Here is a 20,118-nt window from a genome sequence, read left to right on the forward strand (position 1 = left end):
TAGATAGATAGATAGATAGATAGATAGATAGATAGATAGATAGATAGATAGATAGATAATGGCTATTCTAATAATAATTGTTAAATTAACATAAAGACTCAAGCACCCACATGCTTGTTCTAGTATTTTGTATCCATGCCTCAGGATGCTTGAAGTGTGGCTTGTGACCAGCGTTTACTGTCTACCGCTTGGTGTGGCCCACCCCGTGCTAACCACATCTTCACTTGAACCTACCCACAGGGTCAAAGTTAAAGGGGCCAACCAACCATCGTGGCTGGTCCAGAACTGAGGGGTTCCTGGAACACAGGGATTTCAGCGTTGAAACTAGGAACGTCCTAGGTCAACCAGGAAAGGTAGACCTCTGTAGCAAGAGTCATACCAAACGTTAGTGCTTGATGACAGCATTCTGATTACGAAGAGAAGGAGGCGTGTTGGCACGCCATCAGCCCGCAGTGCACTCATGGGACTAGAGCCCCAGGGGCAGTTTGGACACTGCTCCCGAGCTTCGGTTTAGGGTGGGTTGAGGGAATACATTCCTCACTGCAGGCAGGGCTGTCTTCATGACCGTGGGACGCATGCGCTCGCATGGGCCCTGTGCTCAGACAAGTCCTGCAGGGGGATTTAATGACCTGCTCTTGCTGTCCTGAGTACTCTCTAAGCAAAGGGCCCCACATTTCATTTTCCACGGGGCCCTGCAAACTACAGAGCCAGCTCAGACTTCTGGCATTCTGAATTTATAGAGTTCAGAGAGCAGCAGGGAAGAGATCTTCTTCCCCTCCAACATCCTTGCCACTTAAAAAAAAGAAAGTAAATCCTGAATAATTAAAGAAGATTAAGTGTCTCCTCAAGAAGCCCTGATAGCTCAGTGGATAAAGATTAGGCTGTTAGCCAAGCAGTGGTTCTCAACCTACCTAATGCCACGGTCCTTTCATACAGTTCCTCATGTGGTGGTGACCCCCCAACTATAAAATTACTTTTGTTGCTACTTCCTAACTGTCATTTTGCTACTGTTATGAACTGGGTGACCCCTGTGAAAGGGTCCTTCAACCCCCCAAAGGGATCGCAACCCACAGGTTGAACCGCTAGCCTAGAGGGTAACAGTTCAAATCCACCGGTCGCTCTGCAGGAGAAAGAGGAGGCAATCTGTTTCCATCAAGACTCACAGCCTCCCCATTCCCAGAGAGCAGTCCTCGCCTGTCCTACAGAATCAACATGAGTCAGCGTTGACTCAAAGGCATTTGGGTTTAGCTGGGTTTAGTATTTGGGTTGACGTCCCCCTTGATCGAACCCCTGGCAGGCCTTAGAAAGTTAGAAGTCAAACATGATCTTAGCCAACCTGGTTTCCAAGCACATAGAGTTCAGGTAGGGAGAGAAGACCCATGCAATGGGCACTGCCCAGACAGGGAACATGGGAATGTGAAGACCCCAGACACACTCAATGCTGGCTCACCCCACACCCCCAACCACCACCATGGGTTGCAGAGACTGGCACTGTTGATGGGCGTAGAAACCCAGGCTCTTTCAGTTACCATCCTGTGGTTGGTTTTCAGATCCTCAGACCAGAGAATCACAGTGCATTTTCAGATCCATTGTGATCTGAGACCTTACTCTGTGTATGATTTCCATGCTGTTGCATATTTTAAGGTGCACTTTATGGCCCAGCAGGTGACTCTTCCATGTGATTTTTGGGAAGAATATGTATTTGGCTCTGCTTGGATTGTGTGTTCTCTGAATGGTCATTCGATCCACTTAACCAGGCTCTTTAGTTCCAATGTAGCTTCACTGGTTCCCTGCCGGCTGGAGCTGGTCATTATTGATGGAAAAATGTCTTAAGTAGCCCACAAGGAGAGTGGAATTTTCTGATTCCTTAAGCAGGTCTGCCCATTTTTGTGTCACATGTTTTGATGGGCTGTTGGGCACATTAAGGATTGTTATGCCTTTCTGAAGAACTGGCCCCTTGATCGCCACCGAATGCCCTTTTTAATCCCTGATAATTCCCTTGCTCGTAAGTCTGCTTGGTCTGAAATTAAAATAGTACAGTAGATTTCTTGTTACGAATAAGTAACAGGCTATATCTTTCTCTGTCCTTTTCCTTATCATCTGTGCCTTTATATTGTACATTTCTTTATATTGTACATTGTACACTGCTGTATAATGTATTGTTTATATTGTATATTGTTTATATTGTATATTGTACTGGGTTTCATTTCAACACCCCAGAGCTGCTCCACTTTCCCCAGGCTCCACCTACCACCTGGACATTGGCTAAAGCCTTTTTTTTCCCCATAAAATGTCTTGTTCAGGAGTGTGGGACCTTTTTTTATGCCAAAGGTCATTTGGATATGTATAACATCATTTGCAGGCCCTACTGGCCAACTACTTCATTAACTCACTCCTCATGGGATGGCGGAAGCCCTGGGAGGTGTCGTGGTTCCTGGTCAGTTGCTAACCAGGAGGTCAGCCGTTCGAAACCACCAGCGACTCCGCGGGAGAAAGACGCGGCTTCTGCTCCCGTAAAGAGTTACCGTCTCGGGAACTTGAGGGGCAGTTCTACCCTGTCCTATCGGGTCGCTGTGAATCAGCATCAACTCAATGGCAGCGGGTTTGGGGGTTTTGGGCACGTGCTGGCTGGAACCGCGTCTCCTTGGTGAGGCCTGTGATGTCAGCTGATAGGAATGATTTCCGGGGACTTAAAGAGCCCACTGCTGGTAGACTCTCAACTAGCATGTGACAAGCCACCAGGAAAGAACAACACAGAACTAACGGAGCTCTCTCCTTTGCCTTCGCTCACCAGGGAGTACTCGGTGGAAATGTACTATCGGAACGAGTCTCAGCATGAGCCGTATCCCCTCACGCTGCCAGGCTGCACCCACAGCTGTCCTCTGGAGAAGTTTGCTGAGCTCCTTGCCCCTATCATCACTGACGACTGGGATGGGGAGTGCATGACCACGGCGGTGGCGGACCACCAAGGTATTGAGGATGTTACATATTAGTGCTGACGCAGCGTTCTGCCCCGAAGGCAAAAAAAACAAAAAAAAACAAGCCCATCTTCCCAAGGACAGATGTTGCTAGGAGAACACTCCTTGGCTGCTGCCTCCAGCTTTGAGGGAATTGCGTTCTGAGTCATTGTATTTCAGGGAGGCGACTTCTACCTAGCTACTGGACCCCGTCTCCATTTGCCTTGACTTGGTTTTATGTTTCAGTGTTAACTTAAGGGGGTGTCTGTGCCCGAATAGAATCCAGGATTGATCTTGGGTTACAATTCCTGAGGGTATCATGACCCACGGGATTGACCACGCACACTTTAATCACAAGATCGTTCTTCGGAAAGAGGGGTTTGTCGTGTATTTGACTCCTGACAATCTCTCTTATCAAGAAGTGCTCTCTCAAAAAAAAAAAACACACCCCAAACCAAAATACTGTTTGCGGGAGAGCTATTAGCTTAAACGTACCTCAGGAATGTTAGTTTGGGGTGCCTGTGGAAGCCGCTTGCTATTTAAGAACTCCTCGATTTTGTCTCAGCAGGATTGTGGGAGGCGGTTCTCTGAGTAAGGTTGGTTACTTCTCAGGAGAAGAAGGAAGCTTCCTACGCCTTTAAAGATTGACAGCCTAGGAAAGCGTCCCTCAAAGGGCAATTCTACTGTTTGACAGGGTCACTCTGAGTCAGAATGGACTCGATCGCGGTAAATGTAACGGGTTTTTGTTGTTGTTGGGTCCTTGAAGTGTCTAAAGTGAAGCAGATGTCAGACCAACCGCATGATCTAGGGTGAGAACAAAACGTTATTCCTAGACCAAGGTTGCCTGTGGGTTCCCGCCTTCTCACCCAAAGAGGCAAATGCATGAAACATGGTGCAAGGGCTTAGGGAACTATTTTAGGCTGAAAACTTGATCTCATTTTGACATTTGTATTATATACATATTCAGTAAAAAATAAAGGCCTCATGGGATTCTTTGACCCTGAAACAGTCCATATTCCTTTTGAATCAACCACAGTCAAACGTGACAGAAAACCCTGCTAGACATCTAAAACCAAACTCACTGACATCGAGTCGATGCCGGCTGACAGAGACTCTGTAGGACAGGGTCTAAGACTAATTCTTTCCAGAATAGAAAGTTCCATCTTTCTCCTGTGGAGCAGCTGGTGGTTGTGAACCGCTCACTTTGCAGTTGGCAGCCCAATGAGAAACCACGATGCCACCAGGCTCCTTTGATATACATTATATTGCATATGTATTAATATAATATATTATATATGACCATGATGTAATGCATGTAGCAGCTCTTAGAATAAGTATCAGACATATAACTAGCCTGATAAGAAGATGCTCTGGCCCAATGCCCTGAATGAGCAGAAGTTCTTTCAACGCTCTTATGGTAAGAGATGTTGAATCTTAAGTTGATTTAAGAGAGGAAATTAGATGAAACAGATTGAACTGGAACACAACTGGAAAATAAACATGTTCCAGAGGCCTCCGACAGACAAACGTACAGGAATGTTAAGCACGTGCTTCTCAGATCTGTTTGGAAGACAAAGAGAATACATACGGCATTGGCTTGCGTCTCTTCAGAAAAATCCTACGCAAGCCCGCGGGTTCTGATGAAACTGCTCAGGGTCCATGACATCATCGGGTTGAGGGTCTTTAGAACCCTGTCGATTGGCTCGGTGGTGGCAAGGACACATCTGAAGAGCATCCCAGTCGAAAAAATAAAAATAACAACTCGCTGCTCTCAGTCAATGTGGACTCAGGCCACCCTGGAGGCCAGGGTAGACCTGCCCCTGTGAGCTGCCGAGACTCCAGCTCTTTACAGGGCTGGAAAGCCCCTTTCTCCAGTAGAGCGGCTGGTAGCTGTGAACTGCTGACCTATGGTTAGTAGCCTAACGAGTAACCACTATTGAGTTAACTTCTCAGAGCTGCCTTAACAAAAATGTTACGGGCGTGTAGTTTTAGGGAACAGAATTTCCTCACCGTTTAGAAGGCGAGAAGATCAAATTCAGGGTTCTGGGGACGATTCGCTCTCTGTTGGCTCTGGAGAAAGATCCGGCCTCCAACATATATTTTGGGAGGAGGAAATTCAAACCGCGCCACCGTGCTCCATGAACATGAAGGATAAAGAGCGAAATGCCCACAAAGGATTTCTCCTGGATGTCAGAAGCTAAGCCAAGCCAGACACAGGGTGACTGACAGAAGACACAGACTGATGTGCTTATTCTTGAAGAAAATATTTGGTATTGGAATTATAATCGAACGATTCTTTTCTCTTTTTTTCCAGCAAGAAGCCAAATATAAGATAGCGAATAAAGTCATTATTGGGACGTTCAGAAGCATTACTTTCATAACAAAATTTTTAAAGCATTTCAAAAGAAAAATTCCTGCCGAAAAGACTTTAGGGCTATTGTTTTCGTTTGTTGTAGTTTCATTTTAATATAACAAGAGGAAAGCTATTAACCTTAAGTAAAATGTTGGGCCAAATCAAGTGAGCGTTTTATAATTTTTTCAAAAATACACTTAATTTGGATTTAATAGTTCAGATAAAGCCTAAGCTGTTGGCTGTCTCTCCCTTACTGGTTAAGATGGGACAAGAAGCTCGCTCTGAATTTGGAAAGTAGAGAGAGGCAGAACATGTAGAATAATGATGGTTATGACTTATGGCTATGTAGATTACAATGGGAACAAAGTTTTCTGGATTTTGAAGGAAAATCAGGGAATGCTTCCTTTAGAAGATGGCAACTGTCCCAGGTGAAATCACTCTGTAAGGAGGTTTCTCACAGTGTATTAAGATGCCACACAAGACACTTATCAGAAACCCGAGTGGCTTGAAGCTGGATGGATGGATGGAGAAGTTACTACGTAGTAGAGTCAGGGACCAAAGACATTCCTACAGGTTTCACTGAGGGGACCAATTATTTTACTGTGTGTATACATATATGTCATGTTATGTGGTGATAGGGCTAATATATATATGCCACATAAAACTTGCTATTTAATCCAGTTTTGAGTGTAGACCTCGGTAACATTATTAACTATATTCACAAGGTTGTATAACCCTTACCTCCATCTATTTCAATGTATCCATCACCCCAAACGGAAACTGTATATATTGGGTGCAATAGCTCGCATTGTGTCCTACCTCTAGCCCCTGATACCTCCATTCTGTCTCCTGTCGCTAGGAATTTGCCGACTGTGGGTATTTTATGTATGTGGAACCTGTTCAGTCTTTGTCATTTTGTGTCTGTCCTTTGGTGTCGTTTCTTAACACGATGTGTAAGGGTTCATCCAGCCTGGAGCATGTATTAGAATTCTGTACTTTTTATGGCTGAATAATATTTCATTGTATGTAGACACCACATTTTGCTTATTCTTGCATCTCTTCACAGACCGCTGGGCTGTTTCCACTTTTTGATTATTGTGAATTTGGTTCTTTGGCTAACGCTGCCATGCCGGTGCCCGTGTGCCTGTCTGAGTCTCTGTTTTCAGTGTGTTGGGGTACATATGTGCACGGGTGAAGAATTCTGCCTGTTATGTCTTAGGAGCTGTACCTGGCATGGATTGGCGCTCAATAAATATTTGCTTATAATTAAGTACCAACTAGTAACTTTTCCTCTCTCAATCTACTTTTCTCCGTCTCGGTTCACAGCCACGTTCAGTAACCTAGGAGCCACTTTGATCCCACCTTTCCATTCATCCCCAAGTCTCGTCTGTCACCTCTTCTCATCGTCTGCCTGTGATACATTCATAAAGCTCTCTTCTTTCACATGACCAACGTCATCAACTCAATATAAAAATATAATTAAGCACCAAGACTTGTTTTCTTAAAATAAAATAAGGAAAGAAGAAGACGTAGGGTTTGGTGTGCAGGTCCCAAGAGCAGAATGAGGCAGCTCTCCCAACACTGAGCTCAGTGATTTTACAGTTTGAGATTGGTCACATTGGGAGTATTGTCACCTCAACGTTCTATATCCAAATCAACGTTCTATCTCACACAGGTGGCTTCCCAGCCTACCACTTAACAAGCAGGCTTGTTAAGAGGTAGCCCCTGAAAAAGTGCCCTCAATATTTATACTTTGTTGAGGAAAACAGAGTCCATTTGTTCTCAATGAGTATGGTCTAAAAGAATAATGCTAGGACAGAAGGTGAAATTCCAACATACCAACATGCCTGCTTATTTGGCCTCTGGTTTTAGCACAACTCTTTTGTCATTCTCGTGTTCCCCCGCCGTTGGTGAGAGCCCCTGTTCAACAGTGTTCCTTCCAGCATCCATCCTCCCTCAGAGAGGAGGTCATCTGATTGGAGGATCATTTCATCCTTGTGGCTACAATCCCTATTTCCCAGGATATCCAAACCTCATCCTTGGTTCAACATTTGGGGACTTGCTTTGGTGCACAACAAATCCCTCCTCACTCCCACCCCTGCTCACAACCTAGTCAGTCCTGACAGCCATTGCCATGACTGATACCTGGCCTTCCCACCAGACCAATGGCGAACCCCAGGCTTTCCTTTCGTGGTCTGCTGACGAGAGCTGATGAAAACAAATGGCTAAGCATATGGCCACCGTTTCAAAAGATGTGTGTTCGTGTTTCTGGTCCCGTCTCCGTTCTGTCTTTCAACACTGTGTGGTGAATGTATACAATCTCACTGGGCCCCTTTCCTACTTTCTCTATGAAACCCTTCTTATTTCCCCCCCTAAATGCCATCTTGACTTATTTATTCTTTTTAAAAAAAGGCTTGATAATAGTAAGGCAATTATTAAAAGATCTTTTAATTTCATCTCTTGCCACTTCAAAATACCTTTAGTAGCTTTGACCTGCCTTCACTGTGGACCCTCAGGAAAGCACGTTCCGCCTTAAGAAGCCAAACTCTTCTCCTTCTCCTTGGGCATTGGGTCCCCTCTTTGCCATTTCTTCAGGTCCCCAGGGAATCTTTGAGTTAGCCTCATGGGCTGCCTTGGCACTGACTCCTTCCCATCTGCTGTAGAACACCCAAACATCTCCCCACAAAGCCCCCTGAAGTAGCCACTCCAGCTCACTCTTTTTATTTCCAGTTTTCTTTAACTAATAATTTACATGTTCTCGTTTGATTTTGTCACCGTCTCTCACTTTTGAATATTCTGTAAAATGATGCCAGCTCTTGCCTATTTTCTCACACTTTCTTGTTTGGTTTTTTATGCCACTTTCGAAGGTCATCGGTGACCACTTTTCCTATTCTTTTGAAGGAAGTATCAAGAGCCCCATTGTACAGAGACAAACCCTGAAGTTCAGAGTCTAACTTGCCACCGCAGTAGGATTAGAATTAGAAACAAACTGTATCCAACACCGCATTCCCTTTTCATCCCAGGGCGTCTTGTGGCCTATTCCCTGAGGATCAATTCCCATATAGGATGAGGGTGTCAGAGTATATAAATATGCCATAACAATAGATATTTATTGGTTGCCTTTGATGCACTCGATATGTATCAAGCATTACATTTTCTGAAGAAGCAACAGCTAAGAAGATCATCCCCGAGTGGCACGTAGATTTTGCCAAGGGAGGCCAAACCCACACACTGGCCTTGAGCCAAGACCCACTAGGGCAGAGGAGATCTGAGCCTTTGAATCTTGACAGGAGCAGACAGCCTCCTCATCTTTCTCCTGCTCAGTGCGTAACCCACTACGTACGCCACCAGGATGCCTTGGCAGGGGAGATAGGAGATGAAGAGTTGCGCAAGCCCCCCCAGTAAAGGGCGGTGAATCCCTTGACGGGGGATGTGCAGGAAAATAAACGAGCAGGTAGTGGAAAACATTCGCCTAAACAGAACGAATCGGAGAAAGATTCTCAGGGGATGTGCTTTTAAACTGAAACCTGGAGGCGAGAAGAAATTAACCAGCCCAATGTAGGTCAGGGAGAGAGGGGAATGGGGTGGACAAAAGAGAGGGGATGCATAAAAACCAAGAGGTTGACAATGACGCAGGGTATTTTAAGACCTGGGAAGGATGTGGTGTGGTAGGAGTACAGGACACCGGTTCCGGAGAAGCAAGGGCCAGACTGGTTAAGGAATGACAGTCATCGAAAGGTGGTAGGCAGGGCAGAGATGACGGGACTGGTCTCTTGTGACAGGAGCATCTCTAGGGTGTCCTGGGGCAGAATGGAAGGGGACTGGAGGCCAGGAGAGCACTTTGGAGACAACGGTAATCATTCCAGAAGTGGTAGGTTCCTGGACTCGAGTGGGTAGAGGAGAAACAGGCTGCTTCAAAGAGGATGGATGGTGAAGGGGAGGCAGGACCTGGACATGAATGGGAGGAGAGAGAAGCTCTTGGCATCTATGTTGCCAGAATGCTTAAAAAAAAAAAAAGTAGTCCCTATCCGCACGGTGTTTCATCGCTTTTAGATTTTCTCATGAGGAAGGATGTCTTTTCAGTCGTTGCCTGCACTAGACCTTTCTGCAATAAGACACAACCGACAGCACTCTCTTCTCAATTTCGACAATATTATACGAGGGAACCCTTGGCAGCACCCGACTGTGGACGAGTCCAAACAAGCTAGCATTGGCCACATGTGCAGTTCCCTCCTGACTGGTTTTGTTTGTTTGTTTTGTTACTGCTCTCGGACCCCTCGGAGTTTTTCTTGAATCGATACCATGGGGGGCGGGGGGGGCTGTCTCTTGGACTCTGCCTTGGGTTCTCTCATGGGACATTCAACATGAGCAAATAGAACCAGACTTCCTGCTTCTATAGTCCCCATTCACATATCTGTAGCTAGAAGTCTAGACCCACACCCGCCCCGCTAATGGCTGCATCTCTATCTGATTGAAACCCCTTCTCAAAGGTACATTGGTGGTAGAGGAGAGGGGGCGGGAATCATTATCTTCTTTGCTCCAAACCAACTCCATTCCTTTAACGTGCTCCCAGTCTTGAGTCTCAGCCTAATCATCTTCTCAGCCATCCAAAGTAGCGTGCACAGGGTCGCTTTGACCCCTCACTTCGCTTGTATCAGTTCCTTGGGTCTCTCTCCACGGTCTGGCCATTCTACCTCAGAGGTTTCTCTTCAATTCCCGTGTCTGTATTCCCAGGGCCACCGTGCCAGGGCGGAGCCCCTGGGATCTTGTCAGAAATCCTGGTAGTTTCTCTATGAAGCCTGCAGGTTTACACAGTCCCTCCTTCCTCCGCTGTTTTGAATTTTGCTTATTCGACAATGAGTGGGTCATGCCATTGCCCTATGATTTGCGGGGATTCCCATTTGCCCAATGGCAAACCACGCCCTTTAACAATGGGTCCCAAAGACCTCCGAGAATGTGACAGCTCAGCACAGCTGCATGATGTCCAAAAGACAGTTAAACCATTAATACTGAGCAACAGCTCCAGAATTGGCATCCAAGCTCTGCGTCTTCAAATATGATATGTAGCCTTCTTTACTTGTCTTCCGAAGCTTCCGTTTTATTATCTCAAAAAATGGAATCATAATAAATTGTTTAGGAGGCTTAAACAAGATAAGGAAAATTAAGCTTCTGACCAGTTACTGGCCCCCAGGAAGTTCTCAGTAGATGTTATTACATTTAATGTGAAAAACATATCCAGGCATTTTATAAGCCAGAAAAGTTAATACATTGTGATCTTTCACATTGAAAAAATCCCTGAGCCCCAACCTCTACAGATAGATGGTCTCACTTGCCCATAGCCGATGCTCCAGTCAAATGCAGCTGCTCTCTCATCCCCAAGCCTATCCTTATGAAACTTCTGTCTCGTGGCAAAAAGATGATTCACCTGAAAAGCTCAGATCAAATCTTACAAATAAGACGCCGAAGACTTCCCTAACTCTTTCTCTTTCAAATAAAGATATTCTGTGAATCTCCGCTTTCTGGCTGGTCCCACCACGTGTCTTCCCCCGGCCTTTCTGAGTGTGCCATATCCCCTCACAGTTGTCGGGCTGGCTCTCCCACTCAACGTGGAGCTAGCTCATCCAGGGCACACAGCAGAGGATCCTGCCTGACCTGCAGCGCCTCCTCGCCAGATGTTTAGCACAGCCAATTGCAAAAGTTGCAAATAAACTCCCCCAAATCAGCCACGAACATTGACTGCAGACGTCATGCCTCATTTCCGTTTATACTTTTCCTTTCTTCCTCCATTCTCTGCCATTCCCTTCAAGTGAACCTTCTCTGTAGATCTCATGCTGCCTGGCCAACAGAATCTAAATCAGTCTCCCTTCTGCTGTGGCTTGTTGTTGGAGGACGGGAGCAACAACAGCACTGGACTAAGGCTTGGGTCCTTTGAGTTCCAGATGGGTAATTCTCTCCACAAATATTTATTGAGCACCTACTATGTACCAGATAGTTGGATAGATTTTGTATCTATACCCTCTGCCTTCATGAAACCTGCACTCTATTAGAGGAGAAAAGAACAGATACTAGCTAATACACATTAGGAATAAGTCCATGGTAAGGAGATCATCACAAATGGCAGCTTGAGGGAGGGTCCCCAGGTTTCACCTTTAAATAGGAAGGTCAAGGTAGGCATCACTGATATTTTGAGTAAAGAGGGTGAGAGAGTTCTCCAAGGCAGGTGTTTTTGATAACAAAGATCCTTGGTGGGGGGAGGGGTGTCTGACAAGGTCAAGGAGAAACAAAAGGCCTGTGTGCTCAGAAGAGAGTCCGTGCAGGGGAACGTGAAGGGAAGGAAATCGCAGAGGTCAGTAAGGGCCAGAGGATATAGAACTTCATAAAGTGCCATCGGGGGACTCTGGTTTTTACTCTGAGTGAGAGGAACATTCAGGGCATGGCCTGAGCTAAACACAGATTGACCTGATTTGAGGTGCAGTTGTTGGGCTGCTGGGTTGACCAGAGAGAGAGCAGCGGTGGAGGACCAATCATGAGGCTGCTGCGGTGATGCTGGCAAAGGATCCTGGTTCCAAGGGAGGCGGCAGCAGAGGAGGGAGGAGAACTGGATCTATTTTGTTGATAGAACCAACAGCATTTCCAGACAGATGAGCATGTGAGGAAAGAAAGAGGCAAAGAAGACTTTGTCTGGAGTCATTAAGAGGAGGCAGTTACCATCACCTGAGACACAAAAGGTTATCAAACAAAGAACTCATGGGAATTGAGTAGACTCTCACTCATAATGACCCATTGGCATTCAGGCTTAGATTTGTTGAGCTTGAAATGCCTATTAGACATCCAAGGGAGGACATTGAATAGATAGTGTTATGGACTGAATTGTGTCCCTCCTGAAGTTTGTGTGTTGTAAATCCTAACTGCTAATGTGTGGCTATAATCCTATTTGGGAGTGGGTTTTGCTATGTTCGTGAGACCATCTTAGTAGAAGGTGTGTCCTCAATCCATCCCTTTGGGGACAGAAAGGAACAAATTAAGCAGAGAAGCATCTACTGCCATCAAGTTGATTCCAACTCATAGTGACCCTCCAGGACAGAGGAGAACTACCCCTGTGGGTTTCTGAAACTAACTCTTTATGGGATAGAAAGTCTCATCCTGAAGGTCCTGTGGAGTGGCTGGTGGTTTTGAACTGCTGACCTTGTGGTTAGCACCCCAACTTGTAAGCCATGATGCCATCCTCAAGCAACCACAGAGGGGAAGATGCATGCCAGTGATGGCCAAGGAACCGAGGGATCGAAGCTGAGAACAGGCAACGGCCTTTCCCCAGAGTGACCACAGAGAGAGCCTTCCCTGGAACCTATACCCTGAATTTGTACTTCTTTAAACTCTGAGAAAATAAATTACTGTTTGGTCAAGCCACCTGCTTGTGGTATTTCCGTCAGAGAAGAGAAAGATGACTAGGACAGACATTGAATCCATCGCACATAGAAGAGCCTTGAGTTTTGGAGAAAGGTCAGCACCAGGGGGTTATGTTTGGGGCCATTAGTTAATAGCTGACTCTTTAAATCATGGGAGTGGTGAGATCCCATGAATTCCAATCCACTGAAATCACCGGCTCCCCCTCAGCCGGATGATCTAATCTCACCGTGTCTTGTTCTTATTCCTATCATGATGCAGTTGGGTTGAATCAGTGATTTTCAAACTCTGTCCACTGCGCACTAACAGATGAGACTGCCAGAGGAGAGGGATGTTTGGTCCCCATTGCCTAAGGAACTTCATAGTTTCACACTGAAAGGACATCCCTTTAGAGATGGTGCAAACTAGAATTTATGACAAATATTCCTTAGTGGATAAGAAGGTGGGAGAGAGGAGAAACTTTCCGGGTAAAATGGTGAATAAGCATCTTTATTATACAAAAGGGTCCCATCTATCTATGTCATTAGTGGTCAGCTATCAAAGAGTGATGTGTGAATAAATGGACAGATTAGCCGTAGTACACCGGCATGCTTGACATAGTCCACGTGTGCGCAAAATTCCTCTCTGAAAATCAGAGTCCAAGACTAAAAGATGTTATGACATATATTTTAAAAGAACCAATTAATGATTCCAGGGTCTCTTCAGTCCTAAGACGATAAAACAATTGCCAACTTATCCTAAATGTCAAAAAGAAAAAGGCATGAAGTTAGGGCTATAAGAAATCCTTAGAAATATTTCAGGCAACCACCCCTTGTACAATGGTTGGAGGCCTACAGTGATGTAATCATCATTGCCTACACCTTGGGCTTCTAAGCCCCAGGTCAGCAGTTCGAACCTTAGGAGAAAGTTGAGCCTGTCTGCTCCTATCAAGAGCCACAGCCGTGGAAACTCCAGGGAGCAGTCTATCTGTCTGATAAGGCTGCTGTGGGTGGAATGACTTGGCGGCAGTAAGGTTGCTTTTGTTGTTTTACAGTGACTCAACCTAGGCCCAAAGGTTCGTGCTGGAGCCTAGATTGCCACCTGACTCATAATCTTGTCCTTTTGTCACCCCCCATGCTGATGTTAGGAGATTTTTATAGTGCAAACAGCTACGTGCTCCACTATTAACCGAAAATTGGTTATTCGAACCCACCGAGAGGCACTGCGGAGGACACGTCTGGCAATCTGCTTCCAAAAGGTCACCACCTCAAACACCTTGTAGAGAAATTCTGCTCTGACTGGCACCTGGGTGGAGTCACCGTGAGCTGAATCAACCACAGCACCACAGTTGCCGAGCCACGACAAGGCTGACTCCAAGGGTGCTTCAGAACCCCACCCCACCCCCACCCACCCCCCACCCCCGCGTTTACACGCGTATGCTCTCCATATTCTCCTAGTGCACTCACTTCACACTAACGCGTTTCCTCTGTCCCCACAGTGTTGAAGGTTGTACTGGCCATTGCCTTTTGCCTGGTGGTCAGCGTGCTAGCGCTGCTGCTGTTCACCCTCATCCGCCACGGGCCCTGCTGGAAAAGAGAATACTCCCAGGACTTCTGAGCAGCTGGCTGAATGGAGACGGACAAGAAGGACATCGCCCTGTGACCCAGCCAGGAAGGGCTTTCACCACGAAGCATCGTCCTGTCTGCACCCTTCCTTTTTGCCTCCCTGAGCGGGAACTCACAGCAGCCCAAGGACAGCAGCTGGATGGACAGAGGCACCACCCACCCACCACCACCACCACCACCCCCAACCACCACCACCACCACCACCACCACCCCCCCCTAGCAGGTCTCCTCCCTGGGCTACAAAGAGGCTCTTGTCCAAAAGAGAGTTACCGTCTCCGACACAGGTGTCCAGAATGAAGTCAGAAGCCCAACCCCAATTGGTCTTTTTCCTTATGCACCGCATGCTGGTTTGCTTTGTCAGGAATACGGCGCAATCAAACATTACAAAGAGACTTTCTCTTCTTTAGCTATTAGATACATTTAATACACACACACACACACACACACACACACTTCTGTGAAAACAAACCACTACCCAGCTTTTGCTAGCAAACACTTCTGTCTGTGTTCTCGATACTACCACACATACACATTGCTATTGTAAATACCTTAGAAAGAGGAGCTTGGGGATCTTGGGACCTCAGGGAGCTACAGTATCTCAGAAAGTGTAGCATCAATCGCTTTCGCCGTGACTCGGGGCATTTCCCACACAAATCCGATAGTGGGACCTAAGACCATCGAGGTCGTTCTATTTTCCTCTCTTTTCTCCGCCGTCAGCGTCAGAGCTGGGTGCTCTACACAGTTCTGGTTGGTTTCCGTTTCGAAGTAAGCAGTCTTTGAGAGTCGACCGCCTCAGCTCTGCACTGATTTGTGGGGAGAGGCTTGGGGCAGGTTATTTATGTCTTCCAGGTTGACTTTTGTTATCTGAAGATGCAGACTCTGGACTAGGTGAACAAAGGCACGTTTGCTAGCCCTCGGGTTCTGTGAACAAATTGTAAAAAGGTTTGTGCTGCTCACTGGTCATCGCCCAAGCAAAAACCTTCTTAGACGATACCTTTTTAGGGAGTTTGAAGTATACGCTGAAATACTTGACTGTGCTCTGGGCCACGGCCTATCCCACTGGTGAGGATTTCAATCTCATCCATTGGTGGGGTTCTCTCCCGCCTCAAGTTCTGATGTGGATCCCGGTTCGTATGTGATAAGACCAGTCAGAGAAGGAGCTTCTAGGTTTCTCTTCACATCATTCTCCACTAAGCGCCATGTCCATGTCCATGTCCTACAGGCCGGTTACATCTGACCTGCGGCTCCCAAGCCCATTTTCCTGGAAGTCACCAGCCTGCCACTAGAGTCTTGTCCAGGGGTCCTCAAACTTTTTAAACAAGGGGCCAGTTCACTGTCCCTCAGACCCGTTGGAGGACTGGACTATAGTTTAAGAAAAAAAAACTATGGACAAATTTCTATGCACACTGCACCTATCTTATTTTGAAATAAAACAAATGGGCAAAAACACCCGGCAGGCTGGATCAACATCCTCGGCGGGCCGCATGTGGCCCGCGGGCCGCACTTTGAGGATGCCTGGTCTAGTCCCTCACAAGCAGAGCTGGGCTCTTCACCTTTCTCAGAGGCTCTCTCGAGCCCCACTCCACCCATCTCTTAGACTTGGGAGTCTTCCTCTTTCTTCATACCCTGCAGCTTTCAGCGACCAAACTCAGAGCATCTATCCCGATCCCTGCGTCCCTTTCTACGTCGTTCTCTTCATTGAGCCAGGAGTGATTGGAACAACAAAACAAGACTGGGAGGAATTGCCTTCTCTTACCTGGCAACTTCTGCTTCCTGCTATAACCTAAGAACCGTGGAGGCAAACAAACTCAAGACCAGGCTACCTTTTTGACTTGGGAAATGGGAAACCCATCCATAAGAGCAGAACAAGGGAGGGGTGTGTGTGTGTGTGTGTGTGTGTGACAAAACAAGGGACAAAATACTCTTTTAATAAAGTATCAAGCAATATCACTGATTACTCTACAATATCTTATGCTACTGAAAATGAGACTTGAAAATAGACATATAGATAGAAGCATAGACTCTGACTCTCTCACTCATTCAACAGACATTGGTGGAGAACTTACCACTTGTTAATCATTGACCTAGACCCCAAATTGTTCACATCTAACCTCATTAATCCGATCTTTGATTACAACGACAGCTTTAGACAGAGATGGTAGAGTAGCTAAAAGTAAAGCCTTCCCAGTCTTTGGCCGCATCAACATCTGGTATGGCCAGTGGTCAAAGGGGACTTGGCTTTCTTCTCTTCCTGAAGGAAGGATGCTTCCTTCCATCCTTGTCTCTGGGTTGCTGTAAAGACAGTTGTCGCTCCCAGCTCAGCTGGCTCTTTCATACGGTCTGTTGATAAGCACAGTCATTGGTTTGCAAAATTCATGGCGGAATGAAAAACCCCCCATGTCACGTCATCGGTTGTGATGCGTCAGAGAGCACAAATGCACTGTCCTGCGTGTCAGGAAATCACCCAACTTCAACAGCAGAGGGTGAAACATCTCCCTAATGACCACGGGGACAGTTTCAGATGGCCAGAGATAATTTGTCCAGTTGCCATAATGACAAATCTTGTCTAATGTTTGACAAATATTGTCGGCTGAGATCGCTTTTGCTTTCCAGTGTGTTCATGGCATTGAAACCATGATAGAGGCCTTTGATCAAAGTCAGAAGAAAACAATGTATAATTATTCCCACAAAGCAAGTTTAGAAACATCCTCCAAAGTAGTAATATATATATAGAGATATATATAAAGTCATATATATATGGACATACATATATGACTTTATATATATATAAAGCACTGTCCTCATAGGACAGTACTGAGAAAAAGTCGTAGCAGGAATACTCCTCTCTGGAATGGCATTGCTTTTGAAGCAGGCACTCACTCACTCACTCGGTGACCCCCTGTGGGTCTCTGAGAACTCAGTAACTGTTTACAGGAATAGAAAGCCCGGTCTTTCTCCCGAGGAACTGCCGGTGGTTTCAAACTGCCGACCGCAGGGATTGCATCCCAACAAGTAACCACTACACCACCAGGACTCTATAAGCAAGTACTACAAGATTACAATGATAAAAAGAATATCTTTTGTGTCTTTGGGGTGTTAGAAGAGTGCAAAATTAGGAACAGGCATTTGACCAGGAGTTATTCATCCAACAAACCTTTTTTAAAATACGAGAACCAACATTTCCTTCTCTTAAATTTAGTCCTGCCTGCTATTCCTGCAACTTCCTGCTCTGAAGTGTGATTCTAATGCTGTCAGCACTGATTCTTGTCTTCATGGCCAAGGAGGGCTCCTGATGAGGGAAAACCAAAATGTCACTTTTCTCTCTCAAACTCTCTTGATAGAAATCCCACATGGATAGCTACATTCTTGTGCTTGTGACCAGGGTAGTCAAATAGAAATCTAATAGAAGTCACAAACTTGACACATTTGTGTAATTTGTAATTTAAGGTTTTCTAATAACCAATTTTTATTTATTTTTTTAATAACCAACTTTTAAAAGGCAAAAATAAACAGGTGAAATAAATTCTAATAGTAAATGCTATTTAATCCACTATGTCCAAAATATCACTTTAATGTATAATTAATATTAAAAATTAAATATCTGTTCCTCTTCATTTCATACTGAGTTTTTAAAATTGAGTGTGTGTAAATATTAGAACACATCTCTATTCAAACTAAGTGCATTTCAAGTGCTCAGTAGCTATATGTAGCTATCGCTACCACATTGAGCAAATATGCTTTTAGAGTATTACATGAAACCCTTTGAAGCAGAGAGAATGTATTTTTTGTTACCAATGCAAAGAATGCTTTCAAATTATTCTGAATAAATTAAAATTATCTTTATTGTGTGGTTGCCTCTTATTTCTGTATGGGTGCTAAATTGATGAAAAGTTTACCTGACTTGTTATGGTTGTGAGTAGAGATGGAGTATCTTCGCTGGGCTCACCACCAAGTAAATGATGAACATAACTCCATACAAGGCCTTTCCTCTGGGGTGGAATGAGAGCTTCTGTGCACGTGTCTCCTGGGTGGAGTGACCTTAACTTTATATTCCGCCCCACGCCCAACACAGCGTGATGAAAGTCATGAGTTACTTCGTTAATTGCTCTGCTTTTCTCTCAAGTATAACCAGGAGCCCTCCAGAGGAGTGGAGTGGCCCACTGAGAGATACTACGTACTTTCATTAGCCCCCCTGACCACTACCCCACAGTTCTCTAGTCTGGTAGGTAAGGACCCGGCACCAGGCTTCTCTACCGCTCCCTAGAGCAGGAGCACATTCATCTCCGGTGAGTCGGAGGGAATTTCCCCGTTTTGATTTCTCATCAATCAACCTTATCTCCGATTTCCTTCCTGGGTTTCCTGTCTCCACTCGGCCTCCTTTCCTAACCTATCTGAACTCTGTCCTTGGGCAAATGCTGCCCTTTGGATTTCTTTCTTTCTTTTGGAGTTTTGAGACATCGCTATTAATATAAATGAAGCCTTGAAGCAAGATTATATAATAACAATGAAATTCTGTCTTAACACGTTGAACAATAAAATGGCTTTGTTAAATTTAAGTTGTGTTTCCTTTAAAAATCATTTTATTGGGGGCTCGTACAACTCTTATCGCAATCTATACATGCATCCATGCTGTCGAGCACATTTGTACATTTGTTGCCCTCAACATTCTCTGTTGGGAGCTGCTCTGAACGCAGAGGTCTGTTCGTTCAAATGTGGACGTGCAGACACAGCTCTCTCACGGTCAGATTGTCTCTCTCACGGTCAGATTGTCTCTCTCACGGTCAGATTGACTTTTGTGCTTTAATGTTATTGAAAACATCAGGTGCTTAGCCTTGGGAAAAATATTTGCCTGACAAACAAGAACAAGGATGGGGGCGCTATTTTGAGCAATAGTACATTCCCGCTTAACAGTGTATAAAAGCTTGCTGGAAAATAAACTCAGGCTGCAGTCTTGAAGTGCAGTCCTCCTGACCCCAGCTTTTTTGTGTCTGTCTTGTCTCAGTCCTCACCCCCTCAATCAAGTCCCCGTTGTCCTGCCGGCGGGCTCCGGCGATTCTCAAAATATTTGCTTTCTACTTGAGCCCTTGGTATTGGCTCCTCAATTTTTCCCTTCCCTACGCCCACTCATGAACCCTTGATAATTTATACATTATTATTATTTTGTCCCTTGGATTTCATAATATCACTTTCCCTCCTCTGGCGATGTTGGGATATATTTCTTTTACTTTTTCTTATTTTTTAAACACCTTTTCTATGATTTCAGTAAAACAGAAAAGAAGCCTTCTGAGGTGCAATCGTTGGTCTCTCTCTGTCTAGAGGAAAGAAGCATGGTGGGTATCGGAGACATATGGAGACCATCAGCCCTGTGTGCTTAAGGACCACTTGACCATCAGCCTCCACAATCTTACAACTAGTAGATGCCCAACTCCCACTATCTACTCCTCACTGGAAGGTCCTAGAGAGAGGGACAGAGAAATGGGGAACAAAAGCAAAAATCATAAAAGACCAGGCTTACTGATCAGATAGAGACTGGCGGCAATCCTGAGAATATGGCCCTTCGTCACCTTTCAGATCTGGAGATAAACTTACTCCCATGGCTCAATTTTCCATCAAATAATGCACAGGTCTATATGGCACCGATAACACCAGCAAGGTACACACACCTTAGAATAACCCTCTGCGAGTCAAAGGGCAGCACGGACCCAAGGACCAAGTTTAGAAGGGTAGGAAATCGGGGGACATAAAAGGGCAACAGGAAACACAAGGAGGAAGTGGGATTCGTGACGTTGCATTAGGAGTA

General features: G+C 45.4%; 1 protein-coding gene across 1 annotated transcript in view; it reads left to right on the plus strand.

Annotated features, from left to right (window-relative positions):
- ACP3 (acid phosphatase 3) overlaps positions 1 to 14,310 on the plus strand; it is a 55,231-nt gene extending 40,921 nt beyond the window's left edge. The window contains exons 9-10 of the mRNA XM_004704177.1: positions 2,795 to 2,970; positions 14,192 to 14,310. Of these exons, the coding sequence (XP_004704234.1) occupies positions 2,795 to 2,970; positions 14,192 to 14,310 (295 nt within the window). The remainder of the gene's footprint in view (positions 1 to 2,794; positions 2,971 to 14,191) is intronic.
- The last annotated feature ends 5,808 nt before the right edge of the window (positions 14,311 to 20,118 follow it).

Source organism: Echinops telfairi, unplaced genomic scaffold (genome assembly GCF_000313985.2).
Source record: "Echinops telfairi isolate 266 unplaced genomic scaffold, ASM31398v2 ScPeMD7_7420;HRSCAF=8458, whole genome shotgun sequence".
NCBI classification, from domain to species: Eukaryota; Metazoa; Chordata; class Mammalia; order Afrosoricida; family Tenrecidae; genus Echinops; species Echinops telfairi.